General features: G+C 36.0%; 1 protein-coding gene across 1 annotated transcript in view; it reads left to right on the plus strand.

Annotated features, from left to right (window-relative positions):
* The window catches only part of Erbb4 (erb-b2 receptor tyrosine kinase 4), a 988,011-nt gene that overhangs the window by 959,432 nt on the left and 8,847 nt on the right, over positions 1-19,732 (plus strand). The window contains exons 23-24 of the mRNA XM_076932054.1: positions 16,697-16,744; positions 17,904-18,201. Coding sequence (XP_076788169.1) covers positions 16,697-16,744; positions 17,904-18,201 — 346 coding nt within the window. The remainder of the gene's footprint in view (positions 1-16,696; positions 16,745-17,903; positions 18,202-19,732) is intronic.

The raw sequence follows: 19,732 nt of genomic DNA on the forward strand, positions 1-19,732 counted from the left end.
TGATATGGGTCAGCATCCTGCCTCAAAGGCTTCCAGGGACTGTGCCTTACCAGAGTGATGCATCACCTCTCATGTTGCCTCTAAGATTCTCTTGTTGTGTTGTCATTGCTATCAAGTCAATTCTTAATCCCCTTTCTCAGCGCTAAAGATCAATCCCAAGCTTTTGAACACTGCTGAGCCACCTCCACAGCCAGAATTCAGTAATAGTAGAGAGGGATGTATCAGTGAAAATGTTATTATTTATTTATTTATTTATTTTTATGTGTATAAGTGTTTTGACTTCATATATGTCTTTTTATCAGGTGTGAATGTCCCATAGAGGACAGGAGGAACATTAGATCCCCAAGGTCTAGAACTGTCGTAATTAGGGTTTCTGTTGCTGTAAAGAGACACTATAACCATGGCAACTCTTATAAAGAAAAATATTTAATTGGGACTGTCTTACAGTTCAGAGGTTTTGTTCATTATTGTCATGACGGAGAAATACAGCAGCAGGCAGGAAGGCATGGTCCTGAAAAGAAGCTGAGAGTTCTACATATGGAACAGCAAGCAAGAGGAAGAAAATGAAATAACATGTTCTCCAACAAGACCGCACCTATGCCAACAAAGCCACACCTCCTAATTAGTGCCACTCTCTATTAACCAATGGTGGCAATTGTCTCTCAAAGCACTAAAAGACTTGTAGATGTTTATGAGCTGTCATGTGCATTTTGGGAATCGTAATTGGGTACTCTAGAAGAGAAATTTGTGCTCTTCAGCACCGAACTATTTATTTTAATTCCTTGATATAGAATTTTGGCTTCTTGAATGTTTGAATCATCAGATTCTCCATGATGGTAGGAGTCTTCAAGGGGCTGTCCTAGTAAGAGTTGTTCATCTATCTATATAAAAATATCTCTATTACCTCTAGTAAGTTATGATGATTTCAGGCAAATAATAACAACAACAAAACTTTATTCAGTTAGTAATATATTCATTAAATAATCATATGGAAACTGCTATCTATCCGTTCTAAGACTGCATCTAAATTTGTCCTAAAAAAAAAAAATGGCATATAAGCAAGTAGCCAATAAAACGCAATGGGCAAGTGTTATATTATAGACAAAGAGAGTACATAAGAGACTATTGAATGAAGTGAGCTTTACAATGAGAGCATGACAAGCCATTTTGGCTTCTGGTAAGACAATTCTGACAGCACTTTAATATCTGAACTAATATACAGAGGGAAGGAATTCGAGGAATAATATAGGGAGTTTGATAAATGTAATAGTTTTGAAGTAGATATATGTGATCTGGATATTCATTGAATAATAATACAGCATGAGAGGAGAATGTCAAGTTTTCTAACTCTGCAAGGGCACAAATGTTAGCATTATGGATTAGAGCATAAAATGAAAAGAGTATAATAATAAAATGAGTGGATGTTTTGGGATTTAAGTAGATGTTATCACTAGACTGCCAGAATTTATATCTAGAGCAGTTATGAAGCTGTCATGAGTGGAAAACCATTTGTGTATTGTTTTATGGCACTTAACACTACTAGTCCTTCTTAGCAGTTTCAGCATGACACAGAGATAGTGGAGAGCCAAGTACAGTTAAATGGTGGAGAAGTGAAATTCTCTTGGGTATAGAACATACTGGAAAGAAACAGTTTATAGAAGCAATTTAGTATACTTGATATTATTTCAGCTTACTTTGTTTTACCACATGGTGAAACAAGATATCTGACTGCCCAGATTTAAATATGTATCCAGTACAGGCTAGCTCCTATAATCCTGGACTTTTAGCTACTCAGTTCATGGTTCTCCAAATTGTGAATAAAGACCATATGTACCAGAGAATATATGAGGAGCCAGAGCAATTATAGGATATTTTGAATTAACAGCTCAGTAACTATTTTTTCTCTCTTTTCTGCACCCCAATGTCCTCACATAGTGCTCCTCTACACTCCATTCGCTCTCACCTCTTTCTTGACTTACACAATCTCCCTCTTTCATCTCTCCAATAACAAAAGTAATTCACACTAAGACTTTGTGAATTGATAGTTATGATTGAAAACAGAAAGGATGGACTAGGTTGAAAGATCACATTGTAGAGAATACAGACTCCTATTCAACTCCTTTTCTTCATTTTTCTGCTTGCGTCGACTCTATTTTTTTACAGATTCAAATTGCCTTTTGTCTCATATATTAGAATTTTTCTTCCCATCTGAGGGCTTGGACCCACATGTTAAATTATTCACTAACTACTCAAACACTCAGGATTTAAAATGTTTTAACAAAGAAGCTAACTGTCTCTTGGGAATGATTTTAGTCTACTTACAATAACAAGTTTTCTGTATTATTATAATTTTAAGACTTAATTGAGAGACACCAAAAGACTGCCAGGCACTAGACATCTTAAAAAAGAGAAAGGATATGAGAAGAAAGGGTGCAAGCATGTTATTAGGCGAAAGATGACTAAAGCTTCAGTAAGTGCTGTATTGAGGCAATCAAACTGACGAATGAATATTCAGTAAATTCAGGATAGAAAATATGACATCATAGAGGTATCTACTTGACTGTGTAATTCTTCTGCCCCACTATAAGAACTGTGAACAAAGGAGAAGAGACAATAAAAAAATAGTATAGAAGTTGTGGAAGTAATCTAATAATTAATCAGAGGTTATACAATCTAACTACGTACTTTTCTGTACTTACATAAATATGAATGCTGTGTTCCTGTTGTGTGCTGAAGAGTATTCTAGGTTATTTACATACATTCTTACAAAGTACATTGCTAACATGAACATGAATCATGCTTGCCTCATTTTAGGTTAAAAAACTGTTTAAGATTCAAATTGTGAATAGCTTGTGGCATGTCTGGTAATACGTAGTCAGTAACTCAAGATCAAAATCCAGATTTAGATTGCCTCAAGGCACATACGAGAAAAATGTGAAAGATCTAGAAACTGAAATCCAAAAAAGGATAAAAAGGAAATGAGAACTTAGAGAGAGGAATCATGAAGAAACAAAAGGCTTTGGTCAGAGAAAGGGGTTATTTTCCTTAGCATTCACAGTGGGAGTTTTGGTGCTGTTCAGGTACAACCATGTGAAACTTAAAGTGTAGCTGAGATGCGGCCACAGCCATGAAGAACACTCTGAAGCATCGGCACATATCCAGAAATGACTGTACAATTGTGAATAGACATGAGCAATCGTAGTAGGACAGTGCTTCCAAAGACTGTAGAGAATACTCAAGTGGGTAATGGCCTGTTAAGCTAACATGAGACTCATAATGGGAAGGGAATGGACTGATTTTTTGGAAAGCTGTTCTCTAAAATCTTGATCCTGCCTCAGAAAAATCATAGAATAAACAACATTCTCCACTAGAGAAAGTAGGCAAGGAAGGCCCCGTATGTGCAAGTTGGCTGCCGACAGATACGTGAGGTTGCTAAGTCACAACTGCAGGAAACATTTCCATAAACAGGAAAGACACAAATCAAGGTTTTCTAAAAACAGACACTCTTGAGGTTTTTAGTAGAGTCTAAGGAAAAGATATGGACCTGAAGAGATAGCGCAGTGGATAAGAATACTTCCTACTCTTTTCAAGGAAATGATATGAGTTTATTTCCCAGCACCCTGATGGAGTGGCTCACAACAGAGAGTAACTCTAGCTTCAGAGATCAGACATATTCTTCTGGCTTCTACAGGCTACCACACACATGTGACATATGCACACAGGGTATATGGACACATACACATACATAAAAATAAAGTTTTTTTAAAAAAGGAAAAGAATACAAAATGTGCATTTGTTTTCTGTTGTAAACTTTATGAAATCATAAAGCTATGGGAATTGGAATCACAGTTATTAGAGAGCCTGGGAAGATCCTCTTACTGAAGAAAGCCTGAAAGCCTGAAAGCCTGAAAGCCTCGGCTTCCCTGCTTAAGGGTAAAACCACTGTGGGTTAAAAGAATATGAAAACAAGGGGAGAAGTCTAGAGAGAATTAATGTGCATCTGTTTTCAAATCACATGTTACTGAGCACTTCCCTTGGGTCTTCTGATATTTAGAAGCTCAAGATGGATGCTGTGGATGCTGGAAGTTTAATATAATAACAAAGAACCCTTTATTTATAACATTTTCTTCCTCCCTTCTGGAGTCAGCGTGGTCCTGCACTTTTTAAACTTTTATTTGTGGGCTGATAAACATTTTATGAGTGCTCACCTGACTTATGTTCTGGATGATCTTATTGCGTGCTTTTGCTCTTCTCTTGGTTAGAATTTTCAGGCAGGAGAATATGAAGGTGTTAGAGAGCAAGTAATTTACAGGCTGGATTTGTGTCACACTCTCCCAGAGAGATCTTCGCCTGCATATTGGTATCTAGTATGATTCTGGAGGACCCCATACAGTAGGACCTCCAGAACCATGGCCAGTTGCTAAAATTACTTCGAATTGCTTACACTTGCACTTCGGTCACCATTAAACAGGCATTTTGTAGATAACTCACTGATATGATCAAAATTCAGACATATTCTCTTCTATTTCTTACTTTGGGGAAGGACATCTGTATTTTCATTTATCATTGCTGTTTAGCTAAATAACATTAGAGGAAACTGGACAGAAGTTATACTGATATAACTGGTTAGTTAATTTATTTAAGGAACTTGCCTCAAATATAATCATGATGAGGTAGATACATTATTTAAATGTCTTCAATATTTTAGCAAGAAAGCCAGCAATAAAATACAATGTGATTTTATTAAAATGACTAAGCATTAATATTTTCTTTCTTTCAAGATATCTATATCTGGCCTTAAATCTTACCTTAAAATATGATAAATAAAGCCAAGTATGGTAGGTAGTACATGACTATAATCCCAGAACTCAGAAGACCAAGTCAGGAGAATAAGAAGTTCAGGGCAAATCTGTGTTACGGAGCAGTTTACAGAATAGCCTGGGGTATAGAGACTCCATCTGAAGAAACAACAGCCATAAGAAAATTGAAATTATAGATAGTATTTGTGCTAACTATATGTTAAAGAAAAAAGTGGCCCAGGAAATCTTCTAACCTTACCTTATCTTACCTTATCTGGTAGGCCCTTCTGGGTTGTGCTTTCCTGGTTGCTAATAGAAATGATGGGGTAAAGATATATGTATGAAAATAGCTAATGTCTTTTTCATTTTTTCCAACTCCAACTTTTTATCAGTTATATTAATGTCACAAAGTACAGTTCTGTCCTATAAATTGTCTACTTTCTAACATTTAACTTTCTTTAAAAGTCTTAAACTTTTAAATGTTTCAGATCTTAATTTTATTACAAAGTAACACATAGAAATTTTCTTTCAACCAGACACCTACATTCTCTCTCTCTTTCTCTCTCTCTTTCTCTCTTTCTCTGTGTGTATCTTTATCTGTCATCTATCATCTATCTAATATCTATCTATATCATTATCTATATCACTATCTATTATCTATCTATCTATCTATCTATCTATCTATCTATGTTTCTCTCTCAAACTGTCAATTCTCTGAAAAGCCTGGCACTCACAGGGAAGAAAAATTCAATCTAAATACTTAGGTAGTGTTACAGACTTCTCCTTGGATAGTAGACCATGCTTCAGTATGAATTCTGAGACATATCTCATTAAGAATCTGTCTACATGCTTTCAGCTATTCAGCAGAAGTGATTCAAAAAAATCAAGGGCAACATATTCTCTACAGAAGTGAGAATTTCTAGTGTTTAGGTTCTACTGACTCGGACCCTTATCATACAAAAAGAAAAATGTAGTGAATATTTGATTTCTGATTATTATAGTCTCAACTCTTAGGTCTCCCTGTTATGTTATTTTAGTTGGTTAAGCATGTTGGTGGTAGTCATTAAATACATACTTCTCTGTGGTCAAATGGCCAGAAACTTTAAGGAGCCTCACCCATATCTACTTATAGCACCATAACAATCAGAACACGTTTAGCTTTTAAGTGAATTTTTAAAATGACATTAAATGAATTACTCAGTGTACACTCTACGTCAGTGACTTATCACTACTTTATTTACATCAATAATTCCAATTATTTAAAAAGTTGTTAAAGTGATATTTGTGATTAGTTATTTTGAAAAGTAATCCCTGACACTCCTGAACTTGCTGCAGCTAAAGTAAATAATCTGCACAGGACTCGCACAAAATCTGGGCCATTCACATGTGATCTGAGCTGGGAAAGGAAACAGTGAGGCCATACCCCTGCCTGAGAGACTATTGAAAATTAATGGCTGTTGGAAAGGAGGGTGTCCTTTTCCTCAGTGACACAGCTGCTGATAAGTTACCTTTACACCAGTACATTACCTCCCTTCATGTTTATGTAACAAACTCTGATTCAGTGGGCCTCATACAAATGGAAAGGCCTGTGAGTAAATGAAGGCCTCCAGTGAGAGAGGGAGAGGGATGAGAGAGGGGAACCAGAGGGTGAGTAGTAGCAAAACTCATTATATAAGTATGTGAAACTAGCAAAACTATGCAATGAAAAGTAGACTCAAATACAATACAAGTGTTTTCCACCACCAAAAAGAACCACGATGATGATGATGATGATGATGATGATGATGATGATGATGATGACGACGACGACCATAGCAGCAGCCACTCTCACTTGTCACAGTATAAATACGTTCATTCTCATCTACAAAAATGTATATTCATCCGGTCTGCAGCACCTTGTGTAAATTTGTATGCATGATACATAAGAAAATAAGAGCACTCAGCTCTATTTTCTGTTATTTCAGAAAAAAAAATCCACATTGGTTTCACTTTTACATGCTATCATTTAACTTGTTCAGACATATTTGAGATACTCATGAATCTAGAAAACCAACTGGAGAGGAAATCATTAATCCTATTGTGCAGATAAGTATATTGTGGACACTAAGTTTGGGGTAAGGCTCTTGGCTGGTGGTGGGGTTCTTCAGCAGCAACGATTTCCATAGCTAAGCACTCTTCTTCTGCAGCTAATCATGCCCCTTGCTTGAAGCACACACTATAATTTTATTGTCTTGCATCAAATATCCTATATACTAATCAACTATGATTATATATACATATATGTATATGTGTATGTATATGTATATACATGATTATATATACATATATAATATGTATATATATACATATATATATATGTGTATACACATATATGTATATATATGTGTGTATGTATATGAAGTACTTAAAACATAAAATATTCAACATAGTATAGAAACATTAGTTAGATAGTATGTGGAAATTACAGACAATAAAAAAATTACAGTATTTTATTTTATATCAACTGATAGCCTCTTTATCCTCACTGTCTTCCCTGTTATTCTTAATTAACAATGCATATTCTTCTGTAGTAAATCCTGAATTTCCTGTCTCCAATTCATTCAGAAATATACAGATGCCTCAGGAAGTATTATCCATGTGCTTGCCACGTAGCAAGAATACTTTATTTGTGCCATTAGATCAAAGGTTTTAAACAATGGTTTTTATTATAGTAAATGAGTTGAATGAGATATTACCATGATTTACCTTTGGGATCAACTGGCCAATTTAGAACTAACTACAGTATACGTGAAACTTCTGATTTCAAAGGGGTTTAAAATCACTCTTGATTGAATAAATGTTATCTGTGTTAGTTATTTTCTATTACTGAGACAAAAAAACCATAACCAAAGCAATTTATAAAAGAAGGCATTTATTTGGGGGCTCATGGTTCCAGAAGGTTAGAGTCCATGGCCATCATGGTGAGGAGCATGGCAATAGCAGGCAGGTATGGTGCTGAGCAGTAGCTGAAAGCTTTCACCTGATCTACAAGCATAAAGCAAAGAGTGTTAACTGGAAATGGTACTGGCTTTAGAAACTTCAAAACCTGGCCTCATTGATATACCTGCTCCAACAACGCCACAGCCCCTAATCCTTCCCAAACAGGTCTACCAGTTAGGAACCAAGCATTCAAATATATGAGCCTAAGAGCTCAATTTTCATTCAACCACGACAGTGTACTTGAGATTCTGATTCGCCAGAATCATACATTCATTTGAGCTTATGTATCTTCCTTTCTAACCACCTTTTCCTATATTTTTAACTGATGTCTAGTATATCTTCATCTGGCCAGTATCCTGGCACAGGCTGAGTACCATGTTATAAATGAAACATTAGAGCAAGTCCTCTTCTAAATGAACTTAGAACATATGTTCATTTCCTTTCCAGTTGCTGTGATAAAATAACCTGACAAAAGCTACTTAAGGAAGAAAAGATCTGCTTAACTTACAGTTCCAATTTATAGTTAATTATTGTGGGCCAATCAACCTGGTAGGAAATTGAAAACACTAGTCAAATCACTAGTCAAGATCTCAGAGTAATGAGTTACTACATGCATGCTGGTACTTAGTTCATTTTTTTTTTCTACCAGCAGAATGGTACCATCTACAATCACAATGAGCAGGTCTTCACCCTAAGACCAAACTCATCTAGACAGTCCCTCATTGAGTTGCTTCCTGGGTCTCTCTCTCTCTCTCTCTCTCTCTCTCTCTCTCTCTCTCTCTCTTTCTCTCTCTTGTATTCTCTCTCTCATATTTTCTCTCTCTTGTATTGTCTCTCTCTCTCTCTCTCTCTCTCTCTCTCTCTCTCTCTCTCTCTCTCTCTCTCTCTCTCTCCCTCTCTCTTTTCCTTTTCTTTATTTCAACTCAACAGTTGAAGCCAATCATCACATTGCAAAACAAAGAAACAAACAAAAAATAAAAACCATACTAATAAAAACCTGGAATGCAGTTGATAAGTTGTTCCCTTGAGACAAAAAAAAAAAAATGATTTCTTGGTAAATAGTTGATGAATCAAAAAAAGTAAATGTAATCAGGATAAAGATAGTTTCTTATGTGGTTAATATGAAATCTGGGCAAAGAAGCTGCAAGAAATATAAAGGGAACCAAGCCTGGAGAGATACTTTAGGTAAGAGAAGTGATCTGTAGTGACCTGCTGATAAGCTACTTTATTTAGATGGAGGCTTGTGTGAGCAGCCTTGTGTGTGAAAGGGAAAAGTTGGAAGACTGGCAAGGATTGCAGTTACCAATAGCCTTCAAGGCTGATACAATAGAACTTCATTTCACCAGACAGTAAGAGCAGTGGTTTCCCTTTTGCAAAGATAGAAAGTAACTGATGTGAAAAGAATGGGTAAAGCAAGATCATCAAGAATGTTATTACACCACTCAACTCAACAAAAGATAATTAAGATTATCACAAATGCCAGGCTTCTCTAGTAAATTCTGGCTTACCTAGTTCTGCTACAAGTAAGCATACATTCCTTTACCCCCAAGCAATGATTATGATGATAAATTATATGGCTCGTTAGTCACAATGGAAAGATGAAGAAAATGTCTGGATTTTGTGGTTAGAAGACATTTTAAGAAGTAGAACTTGGGTGCTCAAATCTGAGGAGTAAGGTCGGAAATTATTGAAATATCTGATTTGCACAAGTGGATGAGTTATTATTATTATCAATCACTCAATGAAGAGACAAATAGATTTGATTTGTGAGGAAAAGGTATGGTCACTTCTGCCAGGGATTACAATTGTGGAAATACCATAGGATAATTCGATGGAGATGCAGATCAGTAGCAGTTTAATTATGTGGGAATTAGCAACCAATATTTCAGTGTTACCTGAGAGTAGGTCCACCATAAACTATGAACACTAATTTAAGAAACTCTTAAGAATTAATTGAAAGAGCAAATAGATTCTCAGAGAAGTTGAGTCCCTGAACAGGACAAATAAGATATTCATAACTCCAAGAGGCCCATAACAGTGTATCTGGAATGGGTGGACAACACAGTCGTATCGCATACAGAGGCAAAAGAGAAATGAGCTTAGAAGCCTTCCAGAGTATAATAATGATTTTATAAGCCTAAATTTGAGTAATTAACCATGGTGAGGAAACAGATACAGGACCTCATCATCTTTGGAATCCCAGCTGGGCCACTTCTGACTCAAACATGATCAGATAGATTGTTCCCTAAATCGCGTTATAAAAGTTGTTTTTCTACTCAGGCTTGTTGAGGATTTTTTGTTGGTTAGTAGCCATCTGATATTCAAGGAAAGAACTTGCTATCTCTATAACCCTGGCAGAAAACAGCATGTGTGAGTATGTCACTGCTGGCATTCATGTCAGACTTAAATTATGCTGTCTAGTATATTTTAAGTCTATTTTATTTTTGGTTTATTTCTTTTTATTATTGAAAGAAAAATGTTAACTGTTTTAGAACTTGAAAGGAAATTATTATATCTCTGATCCTGACTAATCTAGTTGATTTTGGAAGTAAGAAGTATTAGTCTATTTACTCCCCCTGAATTCCAGGAAATTCCAGAGTGGTCCATGAATAGTTGCAGGAATGCTTTGAATATTTTTCCATCTTAGTTTTTATATGTAGCATGGTCAGATTTGATGGAGAGAGAGAGAGAGAGAGAGAGAGAGAGAGAGAGAGAGAGAGAGAGAGAGAGAGAGAGAACTGGGACAGTATTTTTCTCTTGGGGTACTGCCTTCAATCTGATATTCATTTTGCTCAGATCCGTTGTAAATACCAGCCTGTTTCTGTGAAATGTAAGTGGTGTTTGCTCTGGGCTAGTGGGACAGCCGTGTGCTGTTTGCTCTGTCAGGAGCTCTCCTGGAGTATCCACTGCACATTATTCAGATCAGCTCACAGGAAGCAGCTGTCCTAATTCCAGGTGGACTGAGAGAAACCTTTTTCCACACAGCCACAGCTGTGCCACCTGGTAGCTTAAAGAGCATGAGGCAGGTGAATGAACCATTGTCGCAAATTCACTTTTTATCTGGCAAATACTTTGCAGAATCCAGCATAACTGGAGGTATTTCTAATCTGGTCAACACTGAAATGATGTGAGCACAGCAAGGATGTCATTGTCTGGGCTGAGTGAAAATGCGTGTGAGCTGCCAACACTGATCAGTTAAAACACGGAATGAAATCTACATGCCAAAATAAGCTTTATAAAATTTGCAATTCCAGTAACTCTATTACACATCCTATTACTTATCCTATTCTACTCATAAGATAATCCACGTCTTTAATGTATTTTTATATTCTTCAGCATATACTGTATTGATGTAAATACTGCAATGGTAGCTTAGGATATATGGATATATATATTATAATTTGTAATGTAGCTAAAAAGAAGGTCAAACCTTTCACAGTCTGTTATTTTTGCAAGCAAATAAGATAAATTTAAAAACCATAAATAAATATTATCATATTAAGTGGCGCTCTTATGTGGTTTAATGAATCATATTTGCCAATAAGCATATTCACATGTGAAAATAAAGCAAAAGAACTAAGCTAACATGAGGAATGTTGTAAAAGAAAACAAGTATGGTTGAGTGGGTTCATTGGGCCTCTGCTACTGTGTGAACTGGCAGTATCATCAGTTTATCTTAAACCTGCTAGAATTTTTTCTATTAGCGTAAGCTAGTAGCTATTAAGAGAATATTTCATCACTACAACCTTTGACTAGAAATAAAAACAGAAGAAAGGAGAAGGAAGAAAACTAGGGAGGGAAGGACAGAGGTAGAGAGGGAGTAAGGAGAAAGGGAGAAAGCTAGGAAAAGGATTAGCAAAACCTAGACATGCTCACCACTATTACAAAACATCTGAGGCTACGTAGCTTATATAAAGCAACTTAGTTGACAACTTTAAAACACAGGTCATATTATGAACCTGTTTAAGCAACAATTGCTGCGTTATATCATGTCAGATATCACCACAGTGGTGAAGTATGTGCAACAGGGAGAGATTACGTGATCAGGCCAGAAGAAATAGCAAAAAGAGAATCCACCCTGCTTTTTTAATAATAACTTTCTTGTAAGAACTAATTGATGGATTTCAGAAGAACCAAGAACAAAGATAAACTCCTCACAGATTTTAACCTCTTAAATTTCCCAGTACCTAGGAATTATGTACCACACTAAAAATTAAGCCTGTACACAAACTCTTAGTTGACACAATCAAGATATAAAACACAATACCAAATAGATAGAATTTGAACTGATACTAGGGCAAAGAGATAAACTCCAAACGATTACTACTCTTAAGAGAGATAGAAAATACCTTATTCTTTACTTTGTACAAAGCTAAGAAATGTTGACTCCAATGTAATTTTTTTTCCTTATGCTTTTTCATTTTTTACTGTGTTAATGCTATTCTTAAATTTCAGTATGTAATAATTCTTGGAGCAATGACTCAAAACAAAAAAGGGGATGGTGTGAAATTTTCAGTTTCACTGGACTGATACATCTAGTGAAGATTTTAAAGTTTACTATCTCCTAATGGAGTAATATTTGGAGACATTATAGTAATAAAATGATGATAGGTGGTAAGTAGGTTGATCTGTTGATCATAGACAGGTGATATACAGAGAATAAATAAATTGATGATAATAAATAACAAATAGGTAAATAAATGTATAGGTAGGTAGTAGATGATATTAGAATATATGTATACATATGAATAGACTAATTAAAGTCAGCAGTTGAAATATCAATAGGCCTCTCCCATATGGGTACACTTTAGAAGGTTTTTCCCAAGTACATGAACTTGTAAGGAAGACAGAGCACTACAGCTATATATCAATAATTGCATCCAATGCAAAATCGCTTTCTCGGAGTTGATATCTGACCTGTGCCAAAGTGACAGTGCACACCGGACTGTTAAGTTTACATACCCTGGAGGATAAAAGGTTGAAAATCCATAATAGTTACTATATGGAAGTGTCTAGGCAATAACTTAGTGCTGATGGATTAGAGATGTCTCACAGACACATTCTCTTTCAGATGATAGGATCTATACTCTTAGCTCTTGAAGTTGCTATCATTTGTTAGACTTGCTGTCAAAAAATATAATTATTTGAAGATAAAGACTCATTAAGCACATGTTTAAATTGAAATGAATGCTAGGCATTTAAACATATTATTTTTGTTTTCTAAGACCATACATTGGTCTGATAATCTTTTAAACCACAAATTGCAGATTAACTGGTTATCTATTTAAAATTTCTTGGTATTAATATTAAATAATACAAGCTTCAATACTATGCATGTGATCAGATAAAGGTTCAAATGCGTTTTGTGTAACTGTAAGGCTAATTTTGAGAAACTGCGAAGTGCATCAAACACTGCATTTTCTGCGCTTGCTAAGACTTGCCTTCTCTATAACCTATGGTATTTGGGTTCAAGTCAATCATACAGTGTCCCAGGGATAGGGCCACTACATTAAACTTCCTCTATCCATCATCCTTACTGATCGCCCCACCATGAACACACTCTACATCACCCACCAGCTCTAACCCATCTCTTTCTAGCTCTGTCCTGCTGACAGTAAATCCTCTCACCAGCTAATTGAATGAGTGCACCTGGTGCTGCCTCCCAAAGATCCACAAAGACAGACGTTGATGGACAGCAGAAAGTGGCTCAATGTGAAAACAAAGCCTTTTAACTGAGAGCCAGGCTTTGTTCTGCTCAGGACTCTAAGGTCACTCCAGCTCATTCTGGCTGTGGTGGGGATCTTAATTTTCACTCATCCAATTTACTTGCAGCTGTCATTCTTTCCAATATTAAAAGTTCAGTGCCTCGAGTGCAGGGAATTTAAGAAAGAGGGGGAACGAGACACGCTTGTTGCAAACTAAAAACAGCAGAAGCAAGTAAAAGCTGGCTTGGCTCTGAAGTACAAAAAGTTATTTTCAAAGCCCATAAATTATGACATAGTGATTAACATGTAATTTAAATATATTTAAACAACAATTATATCACATTTCCAGCCCGGCTAATTGGCCTCACAGATGTTCCCTTGGAGCTGCATTGCCCTTCCATTGGGGAAATAAATGAGGTGCTTTTTTATCATGGAAACCAGATAAAAAAGCAAACTGAAAGAAAAATGGAAACAGAAACATAAAAAACAGCCAGTAACCCTAAAAACAATGAACGTTAAGGGTTTTGTGTAGAATTTGTTTCCATTTTAAATGCTGAAAACAGGAAGAAAGAAAAAAAAAAGATGCATGAAGACACTATTACTGCGATGCTGTTTGGGAGTGTGTCCCAGAGAGGGAGCTGGCAGGTTGCTGATGGGGAGACTTGTCAAAGCAGGGACAGGAGATACACTCGATGAGACAGAGCCTCACTTCTTCTCTCAGAGCAGGCTAACTACAAATGTCCAGTTATTTGCAATACACCACCTTTACAACTAAAGGTGTTCTATTCCAGAAAGTGAAGATAATGGACTGTTTCCTGACTAAGAATAGTTTGTGACTTACTCCTTTGATCATTCACCTTTCAAGTTAAAAAAAAACATTTACAAAATGCACAATCAACTCTAGCTTTAGCTGTGATTCAAATTGAACATTACCGAGAACAGGCATTTTTTGCCAAGTAAGAAGTCGAAGGAACACAGGTAATTACCAGTATTTTGGAACACTCTTCCTTCTTCTCATGTGAATTCACTCCAGCAGGATGATTCTTTAGTGTTTGTTTGTGTCTATTCCCATAATCTCCGGCAATATCTGACATATCTGTATAAATCCCAAAAGATCTGTCAGTGTCCATATCTCTTCTAGTATGCCATAGAATTTCCAACATCTGTAACAGTAACCAGTGATTTTTATCATGAATATTTAATAAATATTTGTTAAATACTAGTTAATCAATAATTGATGATAAGTCTGGAATTTGAAATGTTATAACACTAAGTTGGACAGTTCTCATATTTTATTTTGTGCCACCCCTCAATTTTACAAATCACTGAACTGTATACAATATTTCTTTCTCAAATATTATGAACAAATAGAATTGATTTTCTGTCTTTATAAAGGACAGCAAGATCTGCCCATACTTATGATGGTTTGAGAACAGAGAAGCATCAAAAATGCATCTTTAATGGACACCTTTGACATGAGATTACTTGACTTCAAGATTCTTATTAACTGACATATACTTACATGTTATGTATAGTCTACATTTATATAATAGTGCAGAGCAGAATTTGTCATTCTGAAGAATAAAGTAGTGAAGAATAAAGTAGTAGCTGGGGGTCTGAGATATTTTATAACTGAATATGTATGATCAGACCTGAAGCTTAAAATTTCTAACAGGACAAAATTATACATATATAGTATAGTAACAACTCCTGTCCATCAAATGTTAAATATATCTATAAAAAATAACATAAATGACCATACATTGCTAAATGGAGCAAGAATGTATGGTGTATATACATAATCAGATGCTACTTGAGTAGAAAAATAGGTGAGAGCTTGTCATTTGCAAAAACATAGATGGACCTAGTGATTTTATCCTAAGTGAAATAAGGCGGACACACTCACGGCCTCACTCGCTCCTGTGTGTGGCTGGAGAAGGAAATGGCCCTTTATTCTCCATGCTGTCTTAACTATAGGGTGAAATGCATTGTAAATTCATTGTAAGACTTGTTCTTTGATCAGTCTGGCAAGAAGCATTGGTTAAGTGAAATTGTATTATTCAGTTGCTATTGATCTACATTAAATAATTATTATTCATAAAAACAATCTCCTAAGATTGCTTTATGAATCTCTAAGTTGTGGGAACATTGATGTTAGAGAATATTTAGCTTAGATATTTTACATGGATGGCACAGTGGCTGGAAGGCATTTTTAGTTATCTCTGTTGGGTTAGGATCAGATGTAGAAAGCTGGATCATAAAGGCAGCTTTATTCATTATGCTCAGTACCACAAAGGAAGAGAATTCTCCCAGAGAAGGCAGTTCTCAGTTAGCGTGTTTAATAACGAGTGAATATATATGAGTATATTTCCATATTAAGGAGCAGACATCTCCTCTTTCTCTTTCTAAGCAACATGGTGCTTAAAAGTTTGTCGTATTTTGCCTCCACTTTTATATAGCCTGAAGGACAGAGTATTAAGCAATAAAAATATAGATTTTTTTAAGCCAACACTGGTTATAAGTCTGCCTACATAAAGGGAATAAAAGGTATATTTCCAGTAGTCAAGAATTATTTTTTTTTAAATTTTCTTCTGTTCCTTACTTTATAAAAAGTAAGATAGAAGATGAAATACTGTGTGGTTTGTTTCTAAGGAGAGACTGAGTGACCTTTATTTAAATGGTGAAAATAAATGTAGCTTGATTAAAAATTTTTTTCAGACAAATTGGAATCTACCTTCTATCTCCTCCTTATCTCCGCCCTCCTCTTTTTCGTTTCTTGTAAGCTCACAGATTGGCATCTTGTGATGATGTAAATAGCAGGGAGCTGTTTTGGTCTTTTGATATGTGAAAAAACTATCCTTTATTTTAAGACATAGTTTCATCATTCCTGGCTCCCCCTGCTGCCCCCAGTCCAGATGACTGGATTACTCTGAAAGAAAAAAAAATGATTTTCATGTCAGTCTTATTTTTTTAAATCATTAAAAATTTTACTTTTTCAGTGTGACTTTCTTTGGAGATAGAATTGGTTTTTAAATTTGCTTACCTATAGTAAGAATAAACACAGTTTGACTATTTAGGGAAAAAAAATCACTGTTGTGCACTTTCCCCTTTTGCTCATACAAATCGTACCTTTTCTTTCTCTTTTCTTTATTTTAATTTTTCATCCATGTTGCCTCTTATTATATCCATCATTCCATTTTTCTTTCCTATTAGAGTGAAATTGGACACAGCCCTCCTCCTGCCTACACCCCCATGTCGGGAGTAAGTATTTCACAATTGGCCTTCATCTTTTAGGAGTTTTGGTCTTCTCTCTTAACCACGTTTCTTCTTTCGTCTTCCCATAATTTCCTCATTTTTGCCTTTGCCAACAGTGAGTCAAGAACTGGCTGTAGCTGCCTGTGTAGATGTCTGTATCTCTGGTGATAACTGCAGCTAAGATACCAGATATCAACAAGTGCTTTCAATAATTATTGGAAAAATTCACCCAGCTCATGGATGATGCTTCTGGGTGAAGATGTTATCTTCAGTCTCATGACTACAGGTCATGTGCTGCAAAGTCTGAGTTTCAAGGACTGTCTTTTTGGTAGGGACTGGACATGCAAAGTCATAGTAACCACAGATAAGAGGGTAACATTGGTGTATCATTGTTCATAGCATTTCACTGTACTTCTGCAATTAAGACCATTTGTTGTAATATTTTACTTCGAGTTTTTATAACAAAATTAGGTAACTTTTAAAAATAACACATCGTCTTTGTTATTAGATTATACTCTAGTTACTTGGTGATTCTAAAAATTAAAATGCCAAACTATTTCTCCATGATTTTGACCTATTAAGAAAAAGAAGTCAGGACACAAAGAGCTAGAAATTGCAATTTCAGCACTGGGAGGTTGCAGACAGGATATCCCTATGGTTTGCCGGCCAACCAGTCTAGGCAAATAGATGAGCTCCAGGTACAGTGAGAAACTGTCTCAAGAATTGGGGTAGAAGGCTTCAAAGCAGTGGTTTGCAACCTGTGGGTCCCAATTCTTTTGAGGGCACATATTAGGTAGCAAAATTACAGCTAAGAAGTAGCAAAGAAATAATTTTATGGTTAGGTGTCACATACCATGAGAACCACTGCTGTATTAAGGTTGAGAACCACTGCTGTAAAGGAAAAAAATCCAGCATTGACCTCTGACCTTCATATGCATGTATAAACTACACTCACACATACATGCCCAGAAAAAAAAAATAACAGAATTTCAAATGTTTCTAGTATTTACTTCAACCTCATTAGGCCCTAGGAAATCAAAAATAATTAATTACTAAATTTGCAAGACAATGTGTTTCATAGCTTTTTTAGCTAATAACATTGACGTTTCTTCTACAGTTTTTCCTACCAGCTGATTCTCCCAATGTGTTTCTACTATTTTAACAGAATCAGTTTGTGTACCAGGATGGGGGCTTTGCTCCACAACAAGGAATGCCTATGCCCTACAGAGCCACAACCAGCACCATACCAGAGGCTCCAGTCGCTCAGGGTGCAACGGCTGAAATGTTCGATGACTCCTGCTGTAATGGTACCCTACGAAAGCCAGTGGTACCCCATGTCCAAGAGGACAGTAGCACTCAGAGATATAGTGCTGATCCCACAGTGTTTGCCCCAGAACGGAACCCTCGAGGAGAACTGGATGAAGAAGGCTACATGACTCCTATGCATGACAAGCCCAAACAAGGTACGAGCTGAATGTTCCGAAGTGACTGCATTCAATGATCACCACCATCAAACAAGCAGGGTGTAGAAACCGAACTTCAGCCAGCAGGAACGCTGACGTTTGAGATCTATAATAGAAAAGGCTCAGGTTACTACGACTACAGAATAGTTTCCTGAATCAGTGGCATCTATGTGCCTAAATACGTCTTTAAATAGTGCTAATTCCAGGCTTCACCTGAACAAGAAATTGGATTTTTAACAAAATCCTCAAGTGATGTATAAGACAAAGAAGCCTAAGAAATGGCAACCTAGCCCATCTTTATTGCAATGGTTGAGTGAGCTATAATATTGTAGGGCCTCAGAACCATTGCTATGTTGAAGTTACCATTGAGGTTGGAAAGACAGGTGTTACTGGCAAAGGACCAAAGCTTTTGATGGCAATGATAAAAGAGTTGATTTATTTAAAACATGCAATTTCACTCACTTAGCTTAGGGTTAGGGGTGTGAAACGTTGTAGACTGCTTTCTTAGCACACAGAAGAACTTAGATCTTAGACACCAGTATTAAAAAAAAAAGAAAAACTAAGTTTGTCACAGAAAACTGTGATTTTTGTGTTTGATGCTTTAAAAGTAAAAGTTGTTTCTGTATGTATTACACAAACCACAATACTGAAGATAGCTTGTTAGTTTGTGAATTAATAAACATAGAAAGGTTAAACACCCAGGTTAAATAACACTTCACTTTTAACATCAAATGAAAAAATTCTCTTTCCTTCTAAGCTATCAGTACCACAAACGGAGAAGAGGAATAGTTTTTACTAAAAGTAAAGATCATGATGATGTCTGTTAGTATCATTAGAAGCCATATATTAAGACTATGTTGGGGCTGGAGAGATGGCTTAGAGGTTGAAAGCACTGACTGCTCTTCCAAAGGTCCAGAGTTCAATTCCCAGCAACCACCCAGTGGCTCAGAACCATCTGTAATGACATCTGGTGCCCTTTTCTGACATGCAGATTATATATATATATATATATATATATATATATATATATATATATATATCACTATGTATATAATAAATAAATAAATCTTTTAAAAAAAAAGATGGTGAAATCCTAAGAAATCATTTTATATGACTTTGTTCACTGTTTATAAAACGCAAGCTACTGATCCCTAAATGACCTAACATCATATAATGAGGGTTTTGGTGAATATAGTCCAGAGTAGATGGTAGATTAGACAGAGATAGATGATAGATTGAATAGGTGATAGATAGATAGATATAGACATAAATGGAAATTTTTGTATAGAGGGTATTTTGGAAACTTTTTGGTTTGTTTTTATATGTATGTGTGCTTATGTCTATGCGTTGGTATGTGTCTCTCTGTGTGTTCATATCTGTGTTCATGTCACGTGTGCTGGTACTCATGGAGGCAGGAAGAGGGCATCAGATTCCCTGGAGCTAGAGTTACAGGTTGTCAGTGGTCTAGTATGGATCCTGGCAAACTTGGGCCCTTTGTAAAATCTGCAAGCACTTAACCACTTTCTCCAGT

The sequence above is a fragment of the Arvicanthis niloticus genome, chromosome 3 (assembly GCF_011762505.2).
Source record: "Arvicanthis niloticus isolate mArvNil1 chromosome 3, mArvNil1.pat.X, whole genome shotgun sequence".
Classification (NCBI taxonomy): Eukaryota; Metazoa; Chordata; class Mammalia; order Rodentia; family Muridae; genus Arvicanthis; species Arvicanthis niloticus.